Below are 25,982 nucleotides of genomic sequence, written 5' to 3'. Positions count from 1 at the left end.
TGTTCTGCAGTGAGGTTGTATTAGCAGGGATGTGAACTACAGAACAATTTACTGGAGAACATTACATTTGACACTGAATGCTGTAATATAATGATACATTTTCCACAGGGATAAAATAACAAGATCAATTTCCAGTGGCTGTGACTGAAACATTCATGGTTGTAACAGACTGTACTAATGCTCTCACTAATGCCACTTTTCTTGAGCATCAAACATGTAGTTCAGCTGTACTCAGAGCAGATTTAGGACCCATCAGATCATCAGGGATCAATACCTCTTTTATAGTGATGAGAAACACCTTAGACAGTCTGTAAATGGCTTTTGTGTTTTAGGTGTGAGTAAGCTTGGTGTATGTTTTTCAAGGGTTCATGTGTTAATCTTCACTTAACTGTGAATGGTGGATTTAATTGGTAAGTCTGACCTCCAAGAGACTGCACTTCAACCGCTTCACCACAGGAGGGCAGACCACTCACAGTACTTCAGTCTCAGTCAGATGAGGACAGGACATGCTCAGACATCAACACCACCAGCAGTGCTGGGACTTATGAGGTAGTTAGTTCAGTGTCAGAACAGCAGTGTTGAGAACCAGGACAGGAATCTACAGGAATCTAATCTGTTTCGGAATGATTATGCTGACAGCATTCCGCTCTGTGACACACACAAACTACTCTAGCTGGTTTAATTTCAGTGCTAATGATGAGAATCATTGAGCTTTGGCTGTAGGCTTCTAGGAGCAAGCATATGGGTGCAGCAGCAAGGACAACCCTCTTTTTGAAAGGGAAGAAAGATTGACACCAGAGGTGTTAATTTGTGTGAATGCAGGCTTAAAGAGATGGAATGATACGAGGAAAGAATGTGACAAAAAAACATATTGATCTCTTACTCTCACAGCAATCTTGACTTGTGATGCAAGGTAAAACAATGGCATTATATGGAATATGGGAAATTATAGTAGTCTTTACAGAGGATAAAATCTAAATCCCAATTTTTTGGCAAACAGACAGACTCGGCAGCTTAATGCAACGGGGACAGGGCATCCTCTTTATCAGCAATGTTGGGGCCAGTACAAGAGGGAGAAAGCACACAACCTCTCACATTAATATACAGTTTAATTTAGTCCTGTTGTTGCTTCATTGACATGACATTTAATACAGAAGGCACTTACAAAAGGTTAAATTATAGATGTGTTATAAACATATCAATTTCTTGATTTAAAAAATCCGCTAAGAACAAAATGGCAGCAACTTGGCAGGTTCTTAATGTACATATCAAAGTGAAATCTACAGACCTAAAATCTACATACAATAAAAACATGATTTTAAAACAATTGTCATTTTAATGCCCCTACAAGTTTTTTTTAACACATATATATATAATTTAAGTAATTTTAAGTACAGAAAGCATAAAAAAACAGAAAGGTAGTTTCACTAGTCAGTGGTTCATTTTACATATTAGGCTTTGTGGTTTCTGCATTGTATAAGTCCTGGTACATCTCAATCAGGCGAGAGGCTTCCCTCTGGCCTGACAGCAAAGCACCATGGGTAGTGGAATAGTATTTTCTGTGCGTGGCCTCACCAGCAAACAGCACCTGCAGAGGCTGTACAAACACAGCAGGGAGAAGAGTGGAACGGGGAGGGAGGGCAAAGGAGAGAATATTGAGGAGCAGTTGATTATCAGGAGCAAGGCAAAGAGATGTGTAGGAAAAGCAAAACGAATCCTCAGAGAAAAGAGAGGGGGGTTGTTTTCAGTTAAGGATGACTAAGTTTGTATTCTGTTACATATGAAGTACAACATCCACTAAGCTATTTTCAGCTTAAGCACCTCTAGAGGAAGGCTGCTTTGCGCTTTTTTGTGAGGTCAGGCTGTTCCTTTCAGAACCGTAATAGGCCACAGTGCGTTCCCACCTCGGCAGGAAGCCACAGACCTGGGCCGCCTCTCGACTCAGGTTACAGGCGTTCCACTGGCAGCCAGACCAGCATCCCAGACCCACCACACTATCTGACCCCCTTAGACATACTTAGCAGGCCCTCGTATGGATGTCAACAACAGCCTTCCTCTCATGGCTCAATGACAGACATGTAAACATCAACAAACACCAGCCAGAGTGTTTCTTCACAGTAGCTTCTTTCAAAAACTATTTTTTGCCAGTCTTTCCAAGGAGAAATGTACTCTCACACTCTATAGGTTAATCTTTTCTGACACTCTTTGAGTTGTTTGTGTCCTTTATAAAGTGTTCATGGTGGTGCTTACCGGAGCCTTGGTGCTTTTGGCGTAAGGCAGTGGCATGGCCAGCCTCTCCACGTCTCCGCCGCTGGAGCCGACGCGGGTGAAGGAGTACGAGCCCCGGATGTAGGGCTTACTGCCCCAGGATGAGCGCAGGATTCGCCGCGGCTTCGGAATGTTGGGGTTCCCTATTGGGGTTCAAAGAGGGGGAAGAGTGCAAAGCATGCGGTCAGAGTCCAAGTCCAAGTTCGAGTCAGGGCACATGAGGCAAAGTCAGTTGCTGATCACAGTAATGGCTATGTGTGCATGGAGAGAGATTAGGGCCTCTCTCATTTCAATTATTTTTCTATCATGTTTGGCACATCCCACATCCCACTATTCTGCTGAGATTTCAACCATGCAGCTGTCTCCCTCCCTCCCTCCTCTCTCTCTCTAACAGTGGAGGAGGGGGATCTTGCGGAGCAGTAGAGAGCATCGCAGGTGTCCCTTCTACTCCGTCCAAGCGAGAGACTGTCTGCCAAGACCCAGTACTTGGCCAAGAAACTCCCTCATAGCCAGACAAGAGCCTAGTAGCAATATTGCCATAAATTTCATCACACACACACACATATACACACTCATGCACACACACAAACACAAACACTTCACTTTAATGAACAAAGCTGCCTGCTAATAAACACGCTAGAAACCAAGCAGAGAGCTCTTTCAGCTTGCCTGGAGAATAGGGCATGTTATCAGGTCAACATATCAATGGCCTGAGCATGCATCAGGAGCCCTCAACTCAACCAGTCCATGACCTATCTTGTGGATCCCATTACCCAGTCCGCCTCCAGCTCTGAGATGATATTTAGTAACTGCTCAAAGAGGCTTCCAACTCGTATCCGATCTCAACGATTACTCTTTGGATCAACCGAGCTCAGCCATCCAGCTCCCTCTCTGAGTCAAGATGGGTAAAGAAGGGGCAGTCAGCTCATAAGGAGCCATTGTACTGATGGATGCATTAGAGGCAGGGCTGTTTCATCACACACCTGTCTCTCCACTCTCTGCCCAGGTGAAGTGAATGTGAACAGAGAACCATGGGCAGGCAGTAATCCAAATCCAATTTCAGGCCACTAATTAAGTGCAGCCCCACTGGCAGGGGGAGTCGTGGGCCGGGCCAAAGGGGATAGCAGTGATGAGTCGGCCCCAGAGGAGGATTACAGCGGCCTGACCTACATCACAGACAGCATGCCACTGCACTACAGACCACTCTGACCGCCTAAGCCTCGTGTCAGTGGCAGGCTGACTCCCTGGCCTCTCCATTTAATAAAGACAATGAGCGGGGGGGGGGGGGGGAAGGAGAGGCACAGGACCTTCACTTCTAACCAAGTGATGCCCAGGGGCTTTCACTGCTGACCTGCATGCTAAGCTATGAGCTTCCCTAAAGCCATTACTTTACAGTAACCTTCCTCAGCTCTTTATGCTTCCATATGTGGAGCATTCTCTCTTCACAGTGATGTATAAAGCCCATTCACAAAGGAAGAAGGGCATGCCTGTTGATGGGTGCCTGCCTGCTCTGAGGGGGAGATAATCTGATAATCTAGTCACCACCCTGACTCCAGTCACATCTGGTCTCTTTCACAGTTACAGCACTCTTGGACAACCTCATCCATTTCTACGGTTTCAACGTGAGACAATTACAAAACCTAAATGAGAATTCTCACCATATCTGAATTATTGCGTTGTGGTCGTATGCCTCGCGCAGATGTCAATGTCTGGATGACATACATGTGTGTGGAGTTGCAAGGAATCTAACCAGTTGAAGTTTTAGTCATATGTTCATAACAAATTTGAAGCACGTGCCTCAAGGCATTCTTGAGATATACCTGTAGCGTTCACACGAATGGAACTTGGGACTTCATAGTCACAGTGACCTTAAACTTTTACCTTTGACCTTCAAAGTCCAATTGAACATTCCTACCAAATTTGAAGCACGTGCCTTGTGGAGTTGAGATATTGAGATATCAAGTTCACGAGATTGGGATGGACAGACGTAAAAACGACGGACAACTGCAAAACATTTCACTGGTGTATTCACTAGCACAGAGGCATGAAAACATATGCATGCATACAGCAGAACTGTGACTAATGGTTTATGTAACCGTGTTATGCCCAAGGCAACGGCTATAGCAAAGAATGAAAGCATGCATTTCAAATAGAATTTGATGTTTTCTGGGAGTTTTACAGCCTGCATGACAAACTGGGAACCTGATAAGAACACATTAGGATTAGGATATTCATTAGCAAGGTAAACCAGCGTTTCACCCCGGTCTAGTAAACAAAGTTCTGAGTGAGTCATATGTGTATAGATACGTCCTGAGGCATTTAGTAATACATGACTCAACCTGCAAATACGCTTTGCTTCATGTGCTAAAAGGCCTCTCTGCCTTGAGAGGCTGCGATGACATCATTTCCTCTATCTAGAGGCCCACGAGTGGAATTACACCAACATGACTCACCCACTGTGCCGTCCACCATCTCAGACAACTCCTCAGCTCACTATTGTACATTGTGGGATAATTTTTTATTTTTCTCATTGAATGTTTAGTATGCCTTATATACATGCAGTGAAATCTAATTGCCATCTTCTTACTCTGACTCTTGTGTTTTCTGAAACTCCTATGTTGGAATGTTTTGACTTAGGAAAGTTAAGATAACCCCTGTGTCACCGAACTGTGGGTAACCCTCAGGATGGGGGGTCGTAAACATTTCTTATCTCTGTTAAAATACCAGATGGTTGAGTGATCACTGGTGGGTGACAACTTGTGATTTTCCGTGGGTGTGGGGTAAGGGTATAAGAGTTGGCTTCACCCACAGATGTGTGGGCTTGTTACTTTGACATTTCATGTGGGTAACATGCTCCCGGCGTCGTGAATAAAGCTGCAGTCTCACACCAGTTGTCTTGGATTAATTTTGACCACAACATTTCAATGGTGGTCTGCAGTGAAAGGTTGTGGAAGATTGCAGCTTGGTTTTTGTTTATAGCGAATATCGACCTGGAGTATCTATCATATTATTATATGGATAGCTACCACCTGTTTTGTACATGTAAACCGTTCATAGTGGAGAAAATAAATACAATTTATTTATTTATTATATATATATATATATATATATATATATATATATTAGTAATATGTAATAATAATATATATTCATGTCAACCTTAATGAGTATTGCTTTTTAAGATGTCTTTTTTTATTGTGTACTGCAGTGCTGGTGCTGGCAGTGATCTATACTGGTGTATCCATGGGAATGTTTTACTGCATAAGGACATGATGAATGACATGATGAAGGACCTGTCACTGGTTGACAGGTAGATTGAATAATTAGCTTAGAGTATATAAGATACAATAAAACATCAGCATATCTGAACAGCTAAAACCACTATGTGGATATAGTAATTTGATCCCTGTGTATGTCATCTTCTAATGTGAAATGTGAGAGTGTCATGGTGTTGTTGAGGGAACATTTGAAATGCCATTGAGATGGTTGACATTTACAACCTCAGAGACAGTACATGTACAGCTGACTGGCTGCTTCACTCAATAAATAAGATATTAGGTAAACTCCATTGGAATTAAACAACGCGAGTAGTCACTTGCCCCTTGTCTGTTTCACAACACTTATGCCTATAAGTAACCATTAAAGAGCTGGTCCGGCAAAACTAACCCTGGAACACACAATATCAGAAGTAGAAGACCCCTTCTGTCCCCTTTGAGAGCAGTGTGCTGCCCCTCTGACCTGTGAAGGTGCGCAGCAGCTCGGTGCAGGTTTCGGCCACGGTCTCGTCGTCACAGCGCTCCATGAGCAGCGCCTCCTCGCCGCAGATCCAGCCGCTGAGCATGTAGCCGTAGCGCTCGGGCGGGTACAGCACGTCGAAGCTGCAGATCTTGCGGTACCAGAGCTCCTGCGGGTAGGACAGCTGCTCCAGCTGCGCCTCGTCCTCCCACACAAACTGGATGCTGTTGCACTCGGGGCTCCAGAAGGGCTCGTCGAACTCCAGGAAGATCTTGTCGGTGGTGCTGATGCCCAGCTTCTCGATGGCCTGCACCTTGTCGCGGGGCAGGCCGGGCGAGAAGAGCGTCTCGTGGCTCTTCTTCAGCACGCCCAGCGAAGCCGTGACGATGATGTGGTCAGCGGGGAGGCGTTCGCCGTCCTCACACTCCACGTGTGCGGGCGCCTGGCTGGGCCAGCAGTCCCGGTTGTGGTCATGCTCGTGCTCGTCCTGGGTGATCTCCTCGGCCTGCTGGAAGCTGTAGTTCCAGTGGATGCGGCGGACAGGCTTGCCCCGGCGGACCATGCGGGACGGAATGTCCTGGGCCAACAGCTCCACCACCTGCATGAAGCCGCCGGGAATGACGTGGTGGGCACCCGGGATCTCCGTCCACTCACCAAACTCACTGAGCGAGACCTCGTCCATACTGGGGGAACTGCTTTCACAGCTTTCCACCTGCATGCACACACACACACACACACATTTCAAACATGTGTGATACTTATGATTTTACTCAAATTACTTATCGACACAACCACTGGATAAACAAAGAACCATGATGTTTAGGGTGCTTACTAGAAAATGGATGTTTATATCACAGGATGCTTTACTGTTAGTAGAGAGACAAAAAAACAGACATGGAAGAAAACTGCACGTAAACACGATGAACAACATTAATCGCACATCCCTGTTTACATATTTATCCCGATGGACAATCTGAACAATATGCAGCACCTTCCTGTTGCTGTTGCTGCTCATCACTAAACATGCCCAGAGGAACTACAGTGGCTTACTAAAGAAGCTGCTCTCGTCACATTCACTGGTATTTATTTACAAGACCAAATAGCAGAACTACTCACAAGTATGTGTGATTAAAAAAGTAAAAAGACTCATGATGCAACATGCATTCTCAGATGTTGGACAAAGGTTAGATTTTTTTTTTTAAAAGGGAGAGTCAGTGAAACTATGGGGGCGAATGCAAATTGAGGTAATTGCTCTAGTTGATCGTGCTCTGACATCCTGGGTGTGTAATATAAGGGAGGAATTCCTCTCCTAAATCCTTTCATATTAACCGATCAACTCCTTTTCAATGCCGGTATTAGACTTACAGGAAGTGACATCAGAGCTTCAATATTTCTCATGCTTGTAAACAAAAAGCATTTTTTCCTAGCATGACACAGGTAGGCATGACACAGCTTGTCATCCTTTTCTTCCATAGTGTGACTGATCAATATAAAATATTGTATATAAGCTTCAGTTTTAGAGAGTGAGCGTCACCTTGAGGTACTGTTGTAGCATGGAGAGCTTGAGCTTCTTGGTGCTCTCTGAGTCGTCAGGGTCCAGCATGATCTTCCTCCGCACAACATCACGTGTGAAGATCCCCACACTGTTCTGACTCTCAGCCCCAACAGGCTTCCCATTCTGGAAGAACTCCTGAGTCAGCTCATACACCTGACACACACACACACACACAGACAAAAAAAAACTGTGAGAAAGAGAGCAGGAGAATGAAAGAAAACGCAATAAAATTCCTTTACTCTACTCCTTTACTTTCCAAATATTGATCAATGACTGATATCAAGAAAAAACATACCACAAACTGTACACTGAAAACAAAGCACACATTGTTCACAAGAGAAGACTGAAAGCATGTGCAAAGGTAAAACAAGATTTGAAATTCCTGATTTAAGCACGACCAGCTTTCACAACCCAGATCAGGCTTTGCAGACCTGTAAACAAGTAGCAAAGCTGGGTGGGTCGAACACACATTATTCTCAATGACACACCAATCTGACCTCTACAGCTATGCTGTTCGCCTCATGAAAATCTCATGGCTGATTGAGTCACAGCTGAAAAGTGTTCAGCGTGGCTGTAACCCACTGTGGGAACATGATTTGGAGAGTGGTAATGCTGAGCTGAAAACTGAGAAATTCAGTTTCTGGGGCAAGTATGGTTGTCACGTGAGGTGGTCACGAGACTGATTGAGCAAGCTGTTCCATGGAAAATAAGTAAGGCCAGAGGTCACTATAAGTCAGACGATGTGGTCGGAAAAAAAAAGGGATCTGAAGCTAGATATTAGCGGAGTTTAGGCATTTTTCTCACAGAACACACCAAAAGTGAAAAGGCAAAAACTTTTACCAGTGACTTTTCAGCAATTTGTCAAGTTCTGATTTCCATTTTTAATCAACCCGTCATGCTGATATAATTGATATTCCCTGCAATTGTATATTCCATCTAATTCATATTCTCATTACATCTACCATACACAAAACAAGGTTGTCAGTTTCAACTGGTTAAGTAATCACAAAATATGTTTAACTGCCATTGTGACATATTGCACAGCATATGCACGAAGATAAGTTAAGATAAGTAAGGTATAATAGACACGTATTTCCACTAAAGTCTGACACCAATAATGTACATGCTTTATGAAATATATACTGTAGATGGTGAAGATATGCTGGGTCTTGATCATGCAGTAATAACACCATGATTTTCTTTGTGCATGGAATAACAGGGGTTATGACATCAAAAGGATTGACCCAGCACCATAGGTGACCCCATCTGTAGGCATGGATGCCACTGGATGATCACAGTTACCTACAGTAAAGTAAGTGGGCCACATGCAACATCCTGTGCTCCGGGGATGGCATTAAAGCGTTCTAAATTCTGCAGTGCATCACAGCAGATGCGTCAGCGGATGTCAAAGCGAGATAAGACAGAGGGCACAGCAGTGCCCAGTCAGGCCCTGGCTACATGGTGCCAGCGGGAGCAGGTGAGGTGCCATGGGCACGAGTTTCAAAGGCCTGGACAAAACACAGACCCAGTACTTATTTGTAAAACAATTGACATGAAAGGATGAAACTGTGTGCTGATGTTAGCCAAAAGTCTGTGATGAGTTGCTGCAAACGTCAACTAAGTTTCAACAGTTCTCTTTTAAAATAGATATGAACTCAAAAGATGTTAAAAGACATTTGCAACATACATTTAGGCCAACACAACTATGCAGTACCCTCAAGACCAACACACACCGGCGGCAAGTGACGCCAAACTTTAGAACTCCATTACCTTTAACAGAGCAGAGCCCACTGGTGGCGTCTGACACGCACCGATGCCAACATTTAGAAAATGTTTCTATCTGTTAAGTGTCAAATCCATAGATGCGAATGACATCGCCAGTGTGCGATGGCCTTCAGAAGACAGTGATGATTGCAGAGCTAAGTTAATGGCACAGCCTGCATTTCTATTTCAGTTCACTTTTTGTTCGTCACATTGCTCCCTACAGTCCCCTAGTTGTCCGTTCAGTGTGTGTACTGACACATTGAATTGGTGTTTATACAGTCCAGTTGAGCTCCAATATCAACAGTGTTTCACCAGAATCACAGACTGCAACTTTGAACAGCAGCAACAGATTCACTTCCCACTGTATAAGGGAACATGCCTCAACCAAACTGTATCAAGTGTTCTTATGCACTGATAACTGGTGAACACCCTAACCTCGTTGTAAAGGTCACTGAACTCCTCCACCAGGTCCTTGGGGATCCTCTTGCCATTGTTGATCTGGTAGTGTGCCACCCCGTTTTTGGCATAGAGGCTGATGCGGCCAACACTCCTCTCCTCGTCCGTGGTGTGCTCCAGGAGACCGCTGTCCTTCGCAAGGTGGTACACTGGGTTGCCATTGGCGCCATGGATCCAGGTAGCTCCGAGTTCTAGAATTGCGTTACCTGTGTGAAATGTGTTGCATTTCATTTAGCAAACAAACTGTAATACAGCAGTTATTCGCAAGTACTGCAACACTATTATCTCTATGGCCAGTAGAAACTCAACATTGGCCGTTTACCTTAAAACAAGGTGTAAATGAGTCTTACAGCCAAGCAAAAACAAGGGAAGATTATATGGAGGATGATACCTTAATGACTACAAATCTAAAACAAATAAGGCACTAATAAGTTCTTCTGGCACTATCTGCTTTTATTGATGTTCCCTTACCGTGCTGAATACTTTGCACTCTGCCCCCAATTCGGTCAGACGCCTCTAGGACCGTGACATTGGTGAAGCCGTTCTCCAGTAGGGTTTTGGTAGTAGCGAGGCCGGCCAAACCAGCGCCAATCACTACTATTCGTGGTTGTCGATGTCGTCGTAAGCCACTACTAAGGGGATCATCAGTGCTGTCTGAAGATATTTCACAACTTTGCATGCCGTCCAAGCTCCTCTTCTAGTGCGTCTGAAGAGGAGACAAAGAAGAGGGGAGATGAACACAAACAATACAATGTTTTGCTTTCTTGTCAATGCGCTTTACCACATGCACAAACAAATGTATTTAACGGTAAGTGCTTGCTTCAGTGGGTCAGACTCACTCCACTGACTCTAGTCTATATTTCAAAGGGCCGCAGAGCACACAAGCCCCCTTTTCCAAACAAAGCCTTTATGACATCGATACATTCTGACACTCCAGATTAAGCGATTTAGTGCTTGGCTTCACTCAGACTGTGTGGGCCTGTTCCTGTTAGGCCATTGCCCTGCCAACACCATAAGTGGAACTTCCAATGCAACAGCAGCCTCTTCAGGAGCACAAACCAATGCATCAAAACATAATCCATCCCATCCACATACAAATGTGCAACAACATACTATAGTGTATTTCAGTAGTGCATTTTTAGTATTTTCAAGTGAATTTCTGCTGAAGAAACAAAAATGTCCAATTATTTGTTTCCAGGACTAAACCTTAAGCCAGTCTGCATCTATTTGTTTTTCCAGAACTCTTTCAGATTATTTTGCCACCTTGTTTGAGTTTTCCAGGACATGAATTAAATGTACTATCACTTTGCTGCCACCATGTTCAGAAAACTGGATGTCAAAAACATGAGGACATGTCCTTGTAGGCTGCAACCTGTAAACTACACACATTATGGCTGAAAGAACTGATGTGGAAAATATAATCTTTCTTCCAAACAAAGTAACAAAATAACAAAGCACAAGACATAAATGACAGGAAGGCTCTCCCCCCTATTTATCCTAACAAGCTGAAACAAGCTCTCTCTCTCTTTCTCTCTCTCATTCATACACAACTGAGCAGGAGAGAAGGCATCTTTGACAATTCACAGGCAACAGAGCACAGAGGTTCATGGTAAGAGAAAAGGAGAAGAGACATAGTGAGCTTAACTAAGACTAAACATGTCTCCGTAGGCCCCTTCGATCATTAGAGAGGTCTCCGTAGGCCCGTCAGAGAGGTCCACACATGCCACTCTTCCCTGCCTACCCCTATCCTGCCGCTGAGCCCAAACCATCACCACGGCAACACTGGACACATGGCAGCACACACAGACATATGGCATGGAGCCTTGCCGAACTCGCTCTCTCTCTCGAAAAGACATACTGGACTATTAGATGGATGCATTAAATTAATAAACAGGCTTATGACCATAAGCTGGTCTATGTGTAGCTGTTTACGGTATCATCACTAAATGGACAGTCCTGAGCATAACTTAAAGATAAGGGCTTTGTCTAATCCTTCCAGAGCACTTCATCATAAATCAACAATTAGCAGATCAACACTTCAAGCTCATAATGAAAAAATACTTAAGTACACATTGTAATGTTCTCCTCCAGGCTAGCTATTTCAGCCCCTTGGTGTAAAGTTTCTGGAGCCAGAAAAACCAGTCTTTGGTGTTAAACAAACCCAAGTTTCAACAAATCCAGGTAGAAGGAGATTACCTTACATGATAACAACAAAAATTAACCACCTGAGGGATCGTAAGAATAATAATACTTGGATTTTCCATTTGCAATACTGTCATTTATTCATGCTCACTGGCAACCTTATTCAGGCTGACCCACCACCAACCATGAATTATGAATTTCTAGAACCAAGGCTTTGGACGAAAAAGTCAAACACGAGACCCATTTCTAATAACAATAATCCTCTATATGCGACTGTCCTCATAGGCTGAGCGTGCATCATGTACATCATGAGTAGCAATCAAGAGTCAGTTCTAGTCAGGTGGTAAGTGCTAGGATCAGCAAGACCAGTTGTAAGTAGTGCTACGAGAGTAGTTATCTGAAGAGCTGGGTCTTCAGGAGTTTTTTTGAAGATGGAGAGGGAGGTCCCTGCTCTAGTAAGAACTGGTAGTGACTGAGTTCCATCTCAAAGGCACGCTTGAGGTTAAACAGACTAGAATATGTAACAGTTAACAGACACCTGTAACATTTAACAGACACCTTTGGAAACACTAACAGGATATGCTCTGCTACCCTCTCTCTCTGACTCTCTGGGCCAAGTTCTGCTGTACCGGTTCACTCCAGAGTCCTGACTCTGGACAGCATCTCATCTGGGACCAGGCAGAAGACAACCACTTTTTACAAAGTATGTGGAAGGAGTTGTTTAATATAAAAAAAGGTACGTTTCCGTCATTCTATTCATTCCTGCAAGGCAAAATCTGAGTATACAAGGAAGGCCATGGCAGACCAGGAAAGGGAAATAACAAAAGAGATAAAGAAACAGCATATTTCCTTTTATTCTTCTCCACTGACACCCTACAAGGTAAAATACCTAAAATAGACCCAATTTATGTCCCAGAAACATTCGTAGGGCACCACTAAAGCTTTTTTGAAGAGGTCTTGACTCTTGACCCATGGTCAGTATTGGCTGAAAAAAATAATGTCATCCTAATATTTGCCCATTACAGACTTTTATGGAATGATCAGTTGTCATCAGAACCATTAGGCTATCTTTTCTATTAGTAGCATAATGGTTTTTAAGGTAGGCTAGGCTACAACTGCCGGGTTTGGCCACATATAATTAAATGTTTTGCAATCGGCTCCCTGCATACTGTGTACAGTAAATGAGTAAAGAGTATTATCTCTCTCTCTCTTGCTCTCTCCAGATTAGGGGGGTGGAGTGGGGGGCTAGCATGACCTAGAAACTACAACCTACATACTCCATACGCCCTTTATATAGGCTACTCTGGCTAGAGTAGACAAAGAGTGGGCTATTGTTGGTTTATCAGAGTAGTAATGGATTCTCTCTTTTATGGCATCCAGAAATGCAGTCATCGTGTGCTTATGGGCGAAATAAACTGAAAATCCCCTCATATCCCACCGACACTGTTGTTCTAGGTAGTTTGTGTGTTTCCCGGCCCAACACCCCACTCCAGTTAGTCTAAACCTCGCATGAGGGTGCGACTGGTGCGATGTCATAGTGAGGTCGTCACCTGTGTGAGCGCGAGGATGACTGTGTGGGGTTGCCTAGTCTATGACAAAACTTAGCGGATCCATAATTAATATAGCACAGTCGCTTAAGAGTAGAACTATGCCTAATTATAGGCTATGAGATGTGCATAAGTAAATCTCAATAGATAGCGGTCATAATTGCAGATATACCACTGTGGCAAATTGAACCATATGAACTAAGGACGTTTAACATTTTGGAAACAGTAGGCTAGGAAGATACCGCTTCAGTCAAAGAAATCTATATGCTTACTTCTCCAAGTTCGCAAAATAGGCACAAGAGGTAGTATCGCCTATAAAGTCGAGTCATCACAACTGCCACGTAAGTTGTGTTAGTACAGAGCAACCCAGATTTAGACAATTCAGTTTAATTAATTTGGTTAGCATGACAGAAATGCCATGGACGAATAACCCTTTGTCTTCACAAACGCAGGAATAAAGAAGCACATCAGCAATAAAGAAGCACATCAGCAATAATTATTTTCACAGCCGGTGAGTCGTGTAAAGTTTTCATTGAGTCTGTCAGAACCTTCGCAGTCAGTCAGTCAATCTTCACAGTAAAATAAGTGGAAAACGTATACATAAGCCCATTGAAACTTAATTACTGCCTTGGCGTAAGCTGCTCATCTCCAAAATCGTAATTTTATTTAACACACGATATTTAGTTGCATAAATAATGGCAAGACCTAACCCTCTCAGCTTGGAATACACCAGGCTATTTGATGTTTACATGGGGTATCAGTTAATACAGAAACATTCTAGGCGACCATGACACTAACACGGCACGTTCTTAAGTAACATAAAAATGACTGTAAAACGGCTGTTACCTGACTCTGTTAGTCCTCAGCTTTACACGTGAGTGTGGCTCTCGTCCTTTTGTGTTTTCCTTGTCTCCGGCTGCGCTTTGTATTTATGTGTGCCTTGGAACCAGAAGCAGCCAGTTCCCTATTGCCGCTGCCTCCTTATTGAATAATTATGAGATGTGGTGACGTGTACGGATAAGACCAACCCAGTGCATAGCCTGGGCTGAGCTGTGAATCTCTTAAGAGCTGTGTCAAGTGAATTACCAACCGGTACTGGTGCGCCCAGCAGCGCCTGCCACATCAGAACTTCTTTATCCGAAAGTTCATCAGAGAGTTCTGTAGAGTAGGATATTCGGTTTATCGGTGTCAAGTGACAGAGCCTAATTATATCAGCCAGTACTTGCAGGGTATTGTAGTTTTGATCCTTTGTGTTGTAATCGAAGTTTTAACAGACCCAAGCAAAAGGTATCACTAAAAAATATGAATGCGTAATCACAACGTGCCATACTCTCGTATAGCTACTGTCTTTAGACACATGATAGGACTATCTGCTTGCTTTATTGTAGTGTTGCATATTTGTAACAGTGTTGCATTTGGAAAGGTGTTCTACGTGGCTGGATGTATTCCTGGCACAAACACATTTTGTCATATTTTAGCATGTAGCCTACACATTCTGCATACGTTACGAAGATAAAAAAAGACATCAGGCTACCTAGCTTTATGATGTAATTGCATTGTAATGACTAGCCAACGTGATATTGTTATCACGTTGTATTGTTATTGGCATGTTAAATCGCTCAGAATATGCTTTAAAAGTGTTAAGATTTCTACTTTCAATAACTGTTCATTAATTGAGCATAGCCTACTGTACACATGGTCAAAGGTCTCTAAGAAGACAACCTGGTTTATGGTTACCTTTGACTTAATAAGTCCCAGGTAATTTTCAAATAACTTTTTCTTTTTCCCACTCTTTGTAAGATATTTTAGGTCTACGATTTACCATAACAATAGTGAGTAGATTTGATCACCAGGAGGGAACACCCTGAGAGATGTCATCATGAAATCAGTCATCAACACTCTAATTTGGGCAACTGACCACGTCCCTTCCTGCCCTTGTGTTGGGATTGTTGAATTGACACTGAAAAAATACAATAAGCTAATCTTTTTTAGCAGCACAAAAACATTTGTCTGACTCCATCTTTTTGTTTTTTTCCAATACAAACACACACATACCCGCACAGAAACACACACACACACACACACACAGACATAGGCCTACTCGAGATGAAAACAAAGAAATTACATTTTAAAAACAGGTGACCAAAGACATGAAATCTTTGATCAAACAAATAGAATGATGGTTTTTTTTTATATATATATATATATATATATATATATATATATATATATATATATATATATATATTCACATACAGTTTCAACAATGACAAAAATATCAAAAAGATATAATGTGAGCCAGAGATGATTTTGAGACTCAATAGCAGTAATGGGCTAAATACACTGAACTTTTACTGTTTTCATAGAAATAGTTCAAGATGGGAAAACGGCAGTTAAGGAAAGGAAAATGGCAGCTAAGGTTTCATGGCATTTACAGTAGCTTTTTCCATGTGTAATCACGCCATATTTACTGGGAAGGGGTCCTGTGTTTTTTTTTTTCAGTGCCATGTGATCAGATCAGACCACCCCCGAATGGCAGGGTTGTTGGGGAACACAAGAGGATTACCATTTGTTAGGAACATTCCACATATTCAGACTTTGAAACAGTCATGCATGGACTGGCTAATTAAGACAACATGCATAAAGTAACCCAAGGTCCAAGATAAGGTGTTTTGCCAGTAAATGGCCATTGAAATAATGTCTAACCCAATGAGTCATGAGTCTTAACCCAAAACATTTCCTTGGGAAATATATAGAAATATTTAAGTCAACTCTGAGAGTCACAATTTACCGCTTTGCTCATCTTAAAATATAATGCATTTGATTTGATTTAGGATAGCACAATACAGAGCAGCAATACTTGCCGGCCATCAGAAGGGGAATTACCACTCCCTTACCTTAAGGACATATCTGTCATCAGAAAAGTTTATAAAGAGATCATTCAAAAAGGTATAAGATGAGGTCAGCTTTGACTCACCAACATGTTTAGGTTCAGGGTACATTTTGTTTAGCATATACTTGTAAAAGATTAACCTGTTGAGGAGTACTGTCACAAATATGTGATCAGATGCAGCTGGGCCCCTGGGAGTACGATCACAAATATGTGATTAGAACGTTTTCGAAAAAGGTTCTATAACATGACGCAACAATTACCCTCAGGGACTTTTCTGCCATTAAACAATTTTAAGAACACTGAAACTATAGAACGTTTGCGTAGAATTCTAGAAGGAGCCAGGAAAATAATTCACTCTCTGGGGAACGGCATTGTCTTAAAGAATTCACTCCTCAACAGGTTAAAATGGGCCATAGATAGATGAATAAACTGATTGTGTAATGAGGAGAAATGATCTCCCTGTATTTTCAATTAGACACATCACTCTCACTGGCTCAGCCCTTTTCTAACCCAACATTCCTGTGAGTGGAAGAGCTGACTGACGGTCTGAGGTGAAGGAGCACTGCCTGGGTTTGAAGCTTGGCAATGGAAAAAGAGGGTGGAGTGGCATGCATGGGCATGCTCTTCAGGAAGAGTCAGAAACAGGTGGCTGAGGGTAGCTTGTGGGGCTGCATCCTAATGAGTGGGCTCAGATGGCACGGCACGGCACTGAGGGGACGAGCAACCAAAAATACACCCTGTTCCATTCTGGTAAACCATCACTAGAAAGTTAAGAGCAGAATGGAAAGTTCTGTAACAGTGCAACTTTGCCGAGGTGTAAAGTGATGATAAGGCATGTATCATTGACTGGACATCTGTGGGGCAAACCCATAGTGGCTGATGCAAGGAACCCACAATACAGATCAGATGTCAGGGGAAACCCTCTGTGCTGGTCAAGAATGCATGGTGAAGTGGTGATTCCTGTTACCACCCCCACCCCCCGGTCATTTTCACACTTGTCTAAATACCATGTCCATCTTTGTGAAACACTTATAGGCAAAGACTTTCACCATGTCAGAAAACTGTCAATCACCACTTCCTCCAAAATTCATGAATACCTTGACTCTAAGGTCAATATACATCACCATCAAAACTCTGGTGCAAATTTAGCAGACATTTAGATACTCTGTTCAAAACAGTTAACTTTTAATTTCACCTGGACACACACATGAAACTAGACACTAGAAATAAAAAAGATAACATGGATTTTAGTGGACATATGTGTGGATCTGTTAAAAATGTTCATATTTGCATTGAAATGTGCATGTTTATAGGCAAGACATTACTGAAAAGCCTTTTATACTATTATAGCCCAGTTATGAGCTTTCAACGTAACAAACTGACCCAAGAATGCAACACCAGTCAATCAACAGTAAAGGTCAAGAAATTAGTACACAATTTTGTCCAAAGCAACGTGTACCATAAGGGACTGGCCAGGATTAAACCCTAGGCCATCTGCTTGCTGCTGAGCTAACATCAACTGTAACATCCATTCCACAAAAAATGGTGGTATCTTTGATATTGTTACTAGCAAACAGATACAATAATAATAATAATAATAATAAACAATACAAACTTGCGTATACAAGGAATTTGGTCTCTGCATTTATCCCATCCGTGAATTAGTGAGACAGAGCACACAGTGAGCACACAGTAAGGTGAAGCACACACTAACCCGGAGCAGTGAAGGGGGGGAACAGTATGAAGAGTTCTGCATTTAGCACCAAACGTTAACTGATGTCCTCAGGCATGTGTTTGTACACAGTATGAAGAGTTTTGGGAAAGTGGACATAGCATTGTGAGTATGAAAATAATTGGGGGGAATAAGAACCATGAAAGAAAGCAACACAAGGAGCCTTATGATGTGGTGCTCAAACCACCATTATCCTGGATCACAGGCCACTGTGCAGAACAAGACACTTCACAGGCCACTGTGCAGAACAAGACACTTTGTCCCATAAATCAGTTGAGGTTGCAAGTGGAAAGATAAGGAATTGTACATGCAAGACATTTTTTTTCCTGTGCTTTACCCATAGCTGTACATACCTCATGCTGTCTTCCTGATCCAGCACCTTACATCACCTTTCTCTTGTAAATCAATAGCACGTGAGAAGTGATAATGGGTTCAGTTGGCTCCAACGTGAATGAATGTCTCACAGAATGTGCTGTTTAAGACATCATGCCTGAGGGGAGTAATGTGCATCAACTATTTGAAGGCAGTGTTGGTGGGTCTTATTTTAGCAGATGCATACAAGCTTTGAGTTTTCTCTGATCATGAACACATACGCTTCAGCCTTCTGATCATCTGACTAACATAGCCTAAGGAGACTCAGGCTCGGTTAGACCTAAGCTAGGCTAACCCAACGAACCAGAGGAAAGGGGCTACCCATTCCTTTGGTAAAACAAGCTTAACCAATATGAAACAGTTACATAATCCAAGGTCACCAACATACTCCCAGCTCTTTATTGGTGTTCACTTGCCTCTAATTCACACGTGTTATCTTAATGTTGCAGAGTGCATTAGAGCAGAGAGTCGAACTGTTATGTATGTGGCACGTGGAGAGGCATGAGAGGCTGAAAGCGTGGAGGCCAGCAGATTCACTGGCCACGGCGGGTGACAATGAGCTGCTGGACCAGTAGAATGGACTCTCTGTCTGTTCCGGTAGTGGCTTGCATAGATGCCACATTGTGAGTCTGACCAGCCCTGGGTACACAGTAGACCCAAGTACCACAACCCCCCCACCACCCAACCCCCCACCCCAGCCCAAGCCCACCCTAATGGAATGCCCATGCGCCTCCATGCAACACAACAAAAGATGGGGAAAGAAAGTGTCTTTTGATCAACTTGGAGGGGCGGGGCCAGCCAGAGGAAGTGGTAGGAGGGCTGGTGTCAGCCAGCAACAACCAGCTTTTATGAGGCCCCTTTCAGTAATGCCTTCCCTGGGTTGCCCTCGTGGCCAATGAGCAAGTTGCTTTTCAGTGTAGCGCCACCAGGGCCTCGTGCAGGGGAGAGCAGATGGATTGGCTACTGCCTTTGATGGCTGTGTGGCATTACATAAGAACTGGCCGGACTGGAGGAAACCTGGGACAATAGAATGAAGCTGTACCCTGTCTTACTTTGACCACAGCCTTACAAAAAGTAGATGAGGAGTGTTTCAGACACTGGACACTTAGAGGGCACTGTAATTCCCCATGTGCAAGTCAATTCATCTGAATTTTACTTCAAAGGTATAATTGTGTGTGGAGTAATTTAAAGTCAAGTCTCTCGTTAGGCTTTGATGTAAATAACATGCTTGAAACCACTCTATTTTTAAGTCGCAGCAGTTTAATGTGTAGGCTAAACTTGATACTGCTGACGTGGTGAGAGGAGATGAGGATCTAAAGCAAAGGGCCACTTCCTGTCTGCATGGTGTACAGCCATTTGTTTTGGGAATCCATCTATAATTAAACAGCCAAATTTGTGAAGGGAAGTAGTATGGGGTGAAATACTCAAGGGTTTACCTTATTGGGAAGGGGGTAAGATTCTGAATAAGGGGGCTCAGAAAAATAGTGTGTAGACATACTCTGGTCATAGAATTAGAGAGAGAGAGAGAGAGAGAGAGAGAGATACTGAGTTAACTAGGATTAGGGAGGAAGTGCTGGACAGATGGAGCTGGAATGCAAAGACAGAAGGGACAGCTGCAATGCAGACTGCTTACTGCTTTCCCAACCCTAAACAACACAACAGGCACCCCACTACTATTTGGGAGCAATATTGAATTAAAAAGTGTGTGGCAACTGTGGCTTGAACAGAGATCAAAATTAAGCAGGATGACAAGCAAGATACACGCATCACTGTTCAGTATCAAAGACTGTAAATCTGTTAATAAATCTAATTAACCCAGTCACTTGGGAAACATGTTAAAATTCCTATAAAAAATCAAATTCACAGTCTACAAAGAGAGAAGTTAAATGAATGGAAACAAACCTTTAAAAAGCATACAAATCTTACCCCCCCCCCCCCCAACACACACACACACAGTCTTGTAGACTCAGTGAAATGTTCTTCTTTGCACACTGCACACTGTTTCTTTCTCTTTCATCCCCATCTTGTCAGTGCACCCCAAATCAGACCGCCTCTTGCACAACCCTCTTGGCTAGAAGTCACCCCAAATTGATGAATTGACTCCGAGTTCTGTAACCAAGTGCAACACTAACTTCCAGGCATGAATGCTACATTTCAGCATGTCTGCTGGCTGCTTGCTCGCCTGGTTTTAAGCAGCTTACATAAGAAGGGCTTAGAATTGGGTGACCAAAATTGCTGTTTAAACCTAAATAACACTCCAAAAGAATTGCAATGACCACTTTCACAAAATTACATTTATGTGTTGTTTACCTATATACAGTGAAGTAAAACACACACTTACAGTGCTATAAAAAGTATTAGTAGTATATTATCATGAACTATCTGTCAAAATAAGCCCCGCCCCCTGAAATGTCATAAATCACGTCATAACCACGCCTCCTTTTTATGCAAATTAGCCATGTGGTTGTCACCACGTGTTGTTTGTTATTGTTATTGTTTTGTGAGTCATGTGACAGTCATGTGACTGGTGTCAAACCCCTGGGCAGCCATATTGGATGTAAAGTCATGTGTCTGTTGTCAAACAATGCCACGCCCCCCTTGACATCCATATTGGATGTAGTGTCATGTGACTGATGTCATACCCCTGGGCGTCCCTATTGGCCGCCAAACCCACATGTGTGTTTTGTGGATAATGGGGGATCAGATAAACTTTGTAAGAGTTGTATATGTTTAGTGGTAAATGGGGATAGATATAAAGTGTGCTGCTAGCCCAGAGGAAAGAAAATGTTAAAATGAGAGCTCCTCTCTTTCTCAGTTGTTTCTCCTAGACAATAATGAGATCACAGTGATATAAAAATGAGATTATTGCTTTTGTCTCCCGCTTCTCAGGTTTGTCTCTGGAGCAAAAGAGTTAAGTTATCTCAGTGTAGACTCCCTTTAATATACAAATGAGATCTCGTCAATTTTTTAAATAATGCTCAGTGTTGTCTAATTTATACATCTCATATTTTACTCAGGCTGATCCACCAGAGAGCTCTCTCTGTAAACTCATGCAATTCTCATTTCAGATCATTTTGGTAAATCTCAGATTAGGCTCCATCAGTTCTGTAAAAGAGATCTCTTCACAAGCTTGAACCGTTCTCATTCTAGTCATCTCAGTTTAGTCCTTCGTAGACTAGGATTTGGGGTGGCACCTGGGGTGGCCAATCGAATCTCAAGGGTGGCCTGTGCCACCCGGAGCCACCCCTCTGGCTCTGCCCCTGTATATATATTATACATACATACATATACATAGCCTAAACATTATGATGCTCCGGACCTTTGCTTGAGGAAATTTTCTGTAACGACCTCGCTGAAGATTAATTGAATACCCCTGGTGTATACTGTATTTTCTGTATTTTGTTTTTGTTCTTGACAATTGTCAGTGTCTCTTGAGTGATCAGAGCTAAATGTTTTGGGCTAATTTAGATGTAATATTGAGTCATTGTCTTTGATTTACCGGATTGACCCTAAAGCACTCCTTGTTTACAAATCACTTAAAGGACGAATTGATCCATAGCTCTTGTTGGAAATCACTGTGTGCTGTTCATAGGAAAAAGAAAATGTGGTGCCACCCCAAATCCTAGTCTACGATTGGCCATTAACATGGTGTAAGGCGGGACCTTTCTTGATGCACTGGCAGCAGTGTGAAGTGTCAGACGTCAGAAATGTAAGTGGCAAACACACTTGCCTTTATTGGCCTGCGGCACAATTGAACTGCGGAACGAAAGGTTTCCCCGATCAGGAAATACTCCTTAATACGCAACTTTGTGTAGGCTAACAGAGGTAGCCTAAATATCGTGCCTATGACGATGACAGCTTTAAAAAAAAAAACATTTATTTCACTTGTCTCGCTGGATTGAAGGCAGAATGTGGGCTGTTGCGCAAATAGATGAATGAGGGTCGGGAGATTCCGTTAACAAAAACCTAAAGTTTTGCTAACATTTTCTCCATTATTATCGTAAAATATATCTCCATGCAGGGCAGGGCTGGTTCTAACCTAGGCTAGGCTACTATATTTGGGTGGGCTGGTAGAAATTTTGGATGGGCAACATAGCAAAGCTGTCAAATTGGATCAAAACTAACATAAACACAAAACAAACACAAAACAATCAGTACTACCTAGCTTGAGTTGCTGCAGCCAACAGCCAGGGATAGGCAGTATGTCTGATACATGTATGTAAAATACAAAATAGTATGTGGTCATTTTTATTTTATTTAGTTGGAAAAAAATGGCATCATATTTTGTATCAAAATACTTTTGGGTTTTGTAGGTTTAAAAATAGTGCCAAATTATTTTGGTAAAACCAATAACCTACTTTTGGTGATGTGATTATAAAAGTGCAAAACAATGAATGCAGCACTGGTGCTGACTTGTAATTTGCCCAGAGTTGTTGTGATCAGAATATTGAGATTCAGGTAGATAAGTTTCTTGAGAACTTTAGTCATCCAATTCAAACACATGGAACCGGTTATGTGGTTGCCCTGCAAGAAGTTGCACCATGTGCAATGTGCACAATGTTTGCACACATCCACAATACACTCCTTCATACCAACCTCAAGTTTCTCAAGAAACTGATGATTAATCATCTAATCGGAAGACATGGAACCGGTTATGGTTGCCCTGCAACAAGTTACCCCACGTGAAAATGTAATTAATAATTTGCCCAGACTTTTTGTGATCATAATATTGAGATTCAGGAAGATGAAATTGCTCACATACACAATACACTCCTTCATACCAACCTCAAGTTTCTTGAGAAAATAAACAAATAGACAAAAAAGCAGGTCAAATTATTGTAACAGCTACAAAAATAGATGGCCATAGAGTGGGGGAAATGTCTTGGATGAGTATATTTTGTATATCTTCATTTACAGTAATATAATAAAATTGATTATATTTTAATGTCCCCATGATGGATTTTTTTTTAGAACAGCATAGCCCAGTGACAGACAACTTAGATAATTAACTTTAATATGTTTGTATTAAATTTTATTCAAGTACAAAGACATTTTATGTGAGAGTAAGGTATTTGTGTTTTTTTGTCCTTAAATTTATGAGTATGGTGTTTGCATCTGGTTTCCCTAATGTATTTGTGCTAATTTCACATCTTGAGCCTGTTTCTGTTTATCTGGATGTTTTGCCTCATGCCACCCTTGAATCAGTGCCTCACTAGTGCCACCCTTGTTAAAAATGTCTAGAATCGCCACTGTGTATATATAATATTAGGATGGATGGATGGAGCCTAGTTGTAGATAGATAGATAGATAGATAGATAGATAGATAGATACTTTATTGATCCCCAAGGGGAAATTCAAGAAGATTGTAGGCCTAGGCCTAATGTTTAATGTGAAATAAAATAAGTAGCCTAAAAGGCAACATTCGAAATGAGGAGAAATAAGGCAAGATAAGAGTGATTGGGGAGAAAAACTGAGTAGCCTTGGCTATTTTAAAGATCTTAACGTGAGCTTAAAATAAAATTTGAGCTGAGACAAGGCTGGTTCCTTGAACCCATTAATCAGCAAGTTTAATTTATTTTTTTTAGTTTTTTTTTATGTTGACCCGAAATCCTGGAAACCCAGGAACATCACGTTGTTGGGCAGTGAATGCATGTCGGCTTAACTAGATTGTGGTGGATCAATCATATTGCCTTCTTAAATCGTAAAATATTCTGTGGTCTCAGTTCACTGTTGAATGGGCCTAGCCTACCCTATGCTTGCTCAATATGCTTTGTCTAGTAGAGGTGCTTCAAATTGGCGCTTTTAAAAATCGCCTGTCTCAGAATAGAAGAGGTCGAGGGCAATTCTGTGCAAAACTGTCACATCCATATTTAGCCTAGTTGGCGTTATGGACGTGACAGTTTTGCGTGGTATTGCCCCCGTATCGTTATATAAAGCTCTGTTCTCGCTGTCTAGCTTCCTCCTCTTTGAGCAATCGATGATTTGAAAATAACTTACTTACCGTTAACTTAGATATCCATCTGATTGTTTCTCGTCCCGTCTCCTCTCCTCGCTCGTTTCAGGCTATCAGTCTCTTCCCCATAGTAGGCTACTTTACTCACTGACTCGACTTTATCAGAATTCACAGATTTCACTGGCTGAGTAGCAGCAAGCGAAATGATGGTTCATGAAGCTCCTGAAGTAAATGCTGTTATCCTAACCAACGAAACATTTAGCGCAGCTTTGAAATCTTACGTGAAAATCTAAATTAGGCTATTATGGTCTGGGTCCGGATAGGATCACGTCACGGTCCGGACTCGGATCGCGGTCCACCATTTGGTGATCCCTGGTATACACCATACAACAAATATTGTTGGTGAGTTAATCATTTTGGCCATGTCATTTTTTTTACTTTTGATGTATGTTCAGCCCATCTGTAAAATATCTTCATAAAACCTAGTGGAAATTTCGCCTCTATCATTTCTATGACAATGTGATTTTGTAGCTTTCGTAGCTACACAGTTTAATGTTAACTGTATAAAGGTTGAATAATTTTAGTGCAATAGAGGCCTACCCTTTATAAAAAGCCCACCAATAATGCTCACCACAATTGGAAATAATTTAAAATAAGAGAAAATTACCCCAGCTTCATGGATGTTTTGGAACCTCCAGCCCTCGTAACAAAAGCCTTCTTGACCTTTGCGGATTCCACAGCTGTCCATCCGCAGAGCGTTCCACAGTGCATAACGTAGGCTGCAAATAAAAAGCAAAATCAATCTATCAGTGTGGTAATAATAGCTCTGAAACTGACACTTGCAGTCATTGATTTTGATTAGCTGAAACGTGTTCCTTTCTGTTGTAATTCCCAAGTTACACAAAGTTACACAAGGTTACACATCCTTGTGTACACATCCCTACGCAAAGAATGGTAAAAAATGAAGTTGTTACAAGCTGTGGCCAATGTTCCATTGTGTGACAGTCTACAAGAACTATTTATTGGTGTAGGGGTGTCTTTATAAAACCATCAACTGTGCATAAGTTAAGACAACCAGAGGAATACAATAAATCATCTGTTGGAAATTGATCTTAATGCCTCAATTAAAAAATTAGGAAAAAATCCAACCTTTAAACACACCAATATTCTTTGTGAATGAACCAGGTATCGTAAATTAATAAATGTTATTCCTTAAAATACAGGGGGCATAAGTAAGGAACCCCCTATGTTAAAATCCCATAGAGGCAGGCAGATTTTTATTTTTAAAGGCCAGTTATTGAATGGACTCAGGATACTATGCATCCTGATAATGTTCCCTTGGCCTTTGTCATTAAAAGATAGATAGATAACCCCACATCACATACCCTTCACCATACCTAGATATATCATGGTTTTATATTAGGCTAATAGCTGGTTTGATTTGCATGCTACAGATTCTATTAATTGCAAAAGAAATGTTGACTGGTAAGTTATTCATGACTGCAGATGCTGACTTGCCTATTTCACGATCCCTCGACCGCAGCAACGCTACTTCCTAGTTTACC

The 25,982-nt window shown here is 42.0% G+C and overlaps 1 protein-coding gene and 1 long non-coding RNA gene across 2 annotated transcripts; one reads left to right on the top strand and one right to left on the bottom strand.

The window, feature by feature from the left end:
- Nucleotides 1-1,020: 1,020 nt before the first annotated feature.
- Nucleotides 1,021-14,426, bottom strand: smox (spermine oxidase). Its single transcript, XM_042104890.1, has 7 exons — nt 14,314-14,426; nt 10,250-10,484; nt 9,758-9,984; nt 7,538-7,711; nt 6,007-6,715; nt 2,251-2,411; nt 1,021-1,597 (listed from the first exon to the last, which is right to left on the bottom strand). Exons 2-7 carry the CDS (start codon nt 10,455-10,457, stop codon nt 1,445-1,447), a joined length of 1,632 nt encoding a protein of 543 aa, XP_041960824.1. The 5' UTR covers nt 10,458-10,484; nt 14,314-14,426; the 3' UTR covers nt 1,021-1,444.
- LOC121719378 lies at nt 2,024-21,000 on the top strand. Its single transcript, XR_006034258.1, has 3 exons — nt 2,024-2,038; nt 12,352-12,363; nt 20,820-21,000. It is a non-coding gene; the product is annotated as an uncharacterized LOC121719378 (long non-coding RNA).
- Nucleotides 21,001-25,982: the final 4,982 nt, after the last annotated feature.

Source organism: Alosa sapidissima, chromosome 1 (assembly GCF_018492685.1).
Source record: "Alosa sapidissima isolate fAloSap1 chromosome 1, fAloSap1.pri, whole genome shotgun sequence".
NCBI classification, from domain to species: Eukaryota; Metazoa; Chordata; class Actinopteri; order Clupeiformes; family Clupeidae; genus Alosa; species Alosa sapidissima.
The sequence above is the reverse complement of the archived record's forward strand: the minus strand, read 5'-3'. Positions and strand labels throughout refer to the sequence as shown.